The 3,689-nt window shown below is 30.4% G+C and overlaps 1 protein-coding gene across 1 annotated transcript in view; it reads left to right on the top strand.

Annotated features, from left to right (window-relative positions):
- The window catches only part of LOC140972783 (AP2-like ethylene-responsive transcription factor At1g16060), a 2,949-nt gene extending 1,712 nt beyond the window's left edge, over positions 1-1,237 (top strand). The window contains exons 5-8 of the mRNA XM_073435205.1: positions 67-140; positions 236-286; positions 512-588; positions 723-1,237. Of these exons, the coding sequence (XP_073291306.1) occupies positions 67-140; positions 236-286; positions 512-588; positions 723-1,237 (717 nt within the window). The remainder of the gene's footprint in view (positions 1-66; positions 141-235; positions 287-511; positions 589-722) is intronic.
- The last annotated feature ends 2,452 nt before the right edge of the window (positions 1,238-3,689 follow it).

Genomic DNA, 3,689 nt, shown 5'->3' with positions numbered 1-3,689 from the left:
ATATTTTATGATTAGATTTTAATTAAGAATTGTAATTATATATAATGGGATGATTTTGAATTATAGTTGTCCACATATGAGAAAGAGCTGACAGAGATGGAGGTACAGTCCAGGGAAGAATATATTGGATCATTAAGGAGGCAAGTATTCTAATGAAAAATAATTCAACCTTATATTTAATATTTAAAAAATTTACATTTGTAATTTTAAGTTTTTATTTATTGACAAATTACAGGAAAAGCAGTGGTTTTTCAAGGGGAGTATCCAAGTATAGAGGAGTTGCAAGGTACAGAAAATATAAATTATAATATTTCATTATCGATAGACTAAAGTGATATGAGACAAGATATGAGACAATAATGAGAAGTTAAATTAAATTAAAATAATTATTACATATTAATTTTACTTTTATTCTCAATATTTTAATATCAATTTGGGAATGTATGTCAAGAATATTAATAGTTCATGATATATTTTTATTTTTATTTTTGTGGCATTATACTTCTTGCAGACATCACCACAATGGAAGATGGGAAGCCAGAATTGGAAGAATTTTTGGCAATAAATATCTTTATCTCGGAACTTATGGTAAATTTTGAATTATGCAAATTTTTATTATATTTTATGCGCTATATATAAACTCGAACCCTATCTCAATTTTCATATTATTTTAATTTTCCGCTAAACTATTTATATGATATGATCATTAAAAAATCTTGCAGCTACACAAGAAGAAGCTGCCGTTGCATATGACATGGCAGCTATCGAATATCGTGGACTCAACGCTGTCACGAACTTCGATCTAAGTCGTTACATCAAATGGTTAAGACCCAACAACATCGACAATAATGAGCTTCACGATAATATGGAACCAAACATGGTTCCATGTGTAGCCACCACCCTCCCACCCCTACAACAACCCTCCGACGACGCTTTTGATGCTACCACATCCCAGCCACGACCCGCGAACACCACATCAGCATTAGGCCTTTTGCTACAATCTTCAAAGTTCAAGGAAATGATGGAAATGACCTTGACTGCTGAGTACTCTTCCACACCACGGGATCAGTTTGAATATCCACCACAAAGCTGCATTCCAGATGACATAAAAACTTGCTTCGAATCCAACGACTTCTGTTCGTACGACGGACACGACATCTTTGAGGATCTCAACTCGTTCATGCAGCCTATGGTTCATTTTGACTCGATTCTCAATTGCGAAGATTTGGTCCTCTAATTAACTCTGATCGATCTTTAATTGATTTCATTGCTTTCTTTTCATTTCTTAACATGGAAAAAATTCCATTTCTATTCTTTCACGTTCATTGTTTGTAGATACAAGTTGAATAAAAGCATGAATATTTAATTGTAAGAGAATATTTGTTAAGAGTAGGTCTCTTGTGAGACATGTAAACCCTACCGATATTCACAATAAAAAGTAATACTTTTTCATGGATGACCCAAATAAGAGATCTATGTCACAAAATACGATTCGTGAGACCGTCTCACACAAGTTTTTGTCATTTGTGTTAATTGTTCTAGCTAGCAATGCCCAATTAAGGAATAAATCTCTTTTAATTTTATTATGATATGATTTTCCATTCGTCGAATTTGAAAGCAGGATTTTTGGGCTGGTCCGCTGATCAATCGGGCCTCCTCGTTGGTCTAATATTCTACTTTTTCTTCCTGCGGGAATTTTATTTTATCAGTTATTTCTCGTGTAATTTTTTCTTCTCAACATTCACATTTTGATACATAATGTTTTATATCATATTTTAAATTTAAAATGTTCATCTTCATCAACTTAATGAATACGAATAACTGAATAAGTTACAGATAATTGAAAAAATTGGCACAAAATGTTTTTCAATTTTAATCAATGTCATAAAAATGAGAGAATAGATTTTATGAAATCCAAAATTTCAAATTCATCGATTCAAAAGTGGTTGAGTTCAACTTATTTTCAGGATATTTTTCTAAATATATATCTAACAATCCACATTTATTCTTACATGTGAAATCCATGATTTTTTCTATGAACCTTATGCATATGTGAAAATGAATAAAGATTAAAGACCCTCGGATGCGACCTTAATTAGGACAATACTTTAAGGTTCAACCTCAAGTTGCTTTTGTAGAGCAATTTAAAAGATTTGAAAACTTAAAGAGACATTTTTTAAAATATATAAATAATTTAAAACGAAGTTCCATGTCCTCTAACAAATTAAAGTGTGCATGGGAAATTGGAAAAATCGAAATCTTCGTTGGGGTGCGTTTGATTCTTCTATTCCATGCGTGGGTGGGGAATTGATTCTTGTAAGTGCCCATATTCACAAAACAAAAGGCCATCCAAAGCTTAAAGTCGAGATGGCATTCCCAGCCAAACGCATGCAATTATTTATTTTTTTCATAATTCTTTTGACAAACTTTATAGTATAATGTTAAAATTATAAAATTATTAAAAAAAAAGTTTAGAAAAACTTACAGATTAATCACACGAGTAATTCACCGCAAAAATATCATATGTTCGATCTGTTGCATGCTACACGAACATATCCGGTCTGATCGACCTAATTTTATTATTTGGTAAGTAAATTTTTATATAATCGTATATATTTGTGTGGGTGATTTCAAAGTTCAAACCCAGTTAACCTACTTTGCTTGTATGTGTAAAAGGCTATTTTGTGAGATAAAGCAAAAGCAAAAGGTGCATTCTGCAATTTGCAACATTCCCTTTTCGCATTGATCGAAGCATATATTATAATTTATACACCTGACAGGGACCATATACTATAAAATATTTTAATTTATTACGTAACTTTTTTTCTTTTTCCATATCAACAAATCCCCCAAAGAGATAAATTGGCCCACTCATCTAAAATCATCATGCATTTTCTCTCGATTCAAAATTATATTATAGTATTTAGATAAAGTTTTATTTTTTAATTATGGGAATCTTTTCTTGGGTATCCTGTTCCCCGCCTTTATTTGGTACTAATAATAATTCTGAGAAATTTGTTAATGTGTATAATTTAATAATTCTGTGCATAGTATATTTTGGTATAATGGTATTTTTGCGTAAAGAAATTAGAAATCTTATTAAACTTAAGAGCTTTATAAATAAATTTTTTATTAAGTCTTTTGAGAGTTATTTAGAATAATTCTTTTTAATCATGACAAAAAATTTTGAGAGATTGTTTCAGAATCAAATTTGTGATACAGGCATCCGACTCGACTCGACTGAACTAGTGAAAAAATTATTATATTTTATGCTAAAAGTATTATTTTTCATGATATGTATTGAATGAATCGACTCATCACAAATATATAAACATAAACAAAAAACTTACTCTTTTATTATTTTAAAACTTATCACAAATTTATATTGATGTACTCGCTGTTTCACCACCGTCAACGTCTGTGAAAGGGATTCGGGTTTTGTACATTTTGCGGGCCAACGTTTACTTATTTTGGTATGACATTTTGTTCACAACTTATAAATAAAAATACACTAGTAAACAGTGTAATATAAACCATGTTTGTCTTCGGTGGTAAATCAAAATAGACTATTCATTATTATATACATTTTAATAATTTAAGTCTCACTAAATATCAAACAATTGCCGATGATAGCGAGATCGACCAAATTAAACTTGGTGTTGTGCTACTGCGCAGTTTAAAATATTTGA

This window comes from Primulina huaijiensis, chromosome 1 (assembly GCF_012295235.1).
Source record: "Primulina huaijiensis isolate GDHJ02 chromosome 1, ASM1229523v2, whole genome shotgun sequence".
Lineage (NCBI taxonomy): Eukaryota > Viridiplantae > Streptophyta > Magnoliopsida > Lamiales > Gesneriaceae > Primulina > Primulina huaijiensis.
Note: the sequence above shows the minus strand (reverse complement) of the source record. Positions and strands in the feature narration are given on the sequence as shown.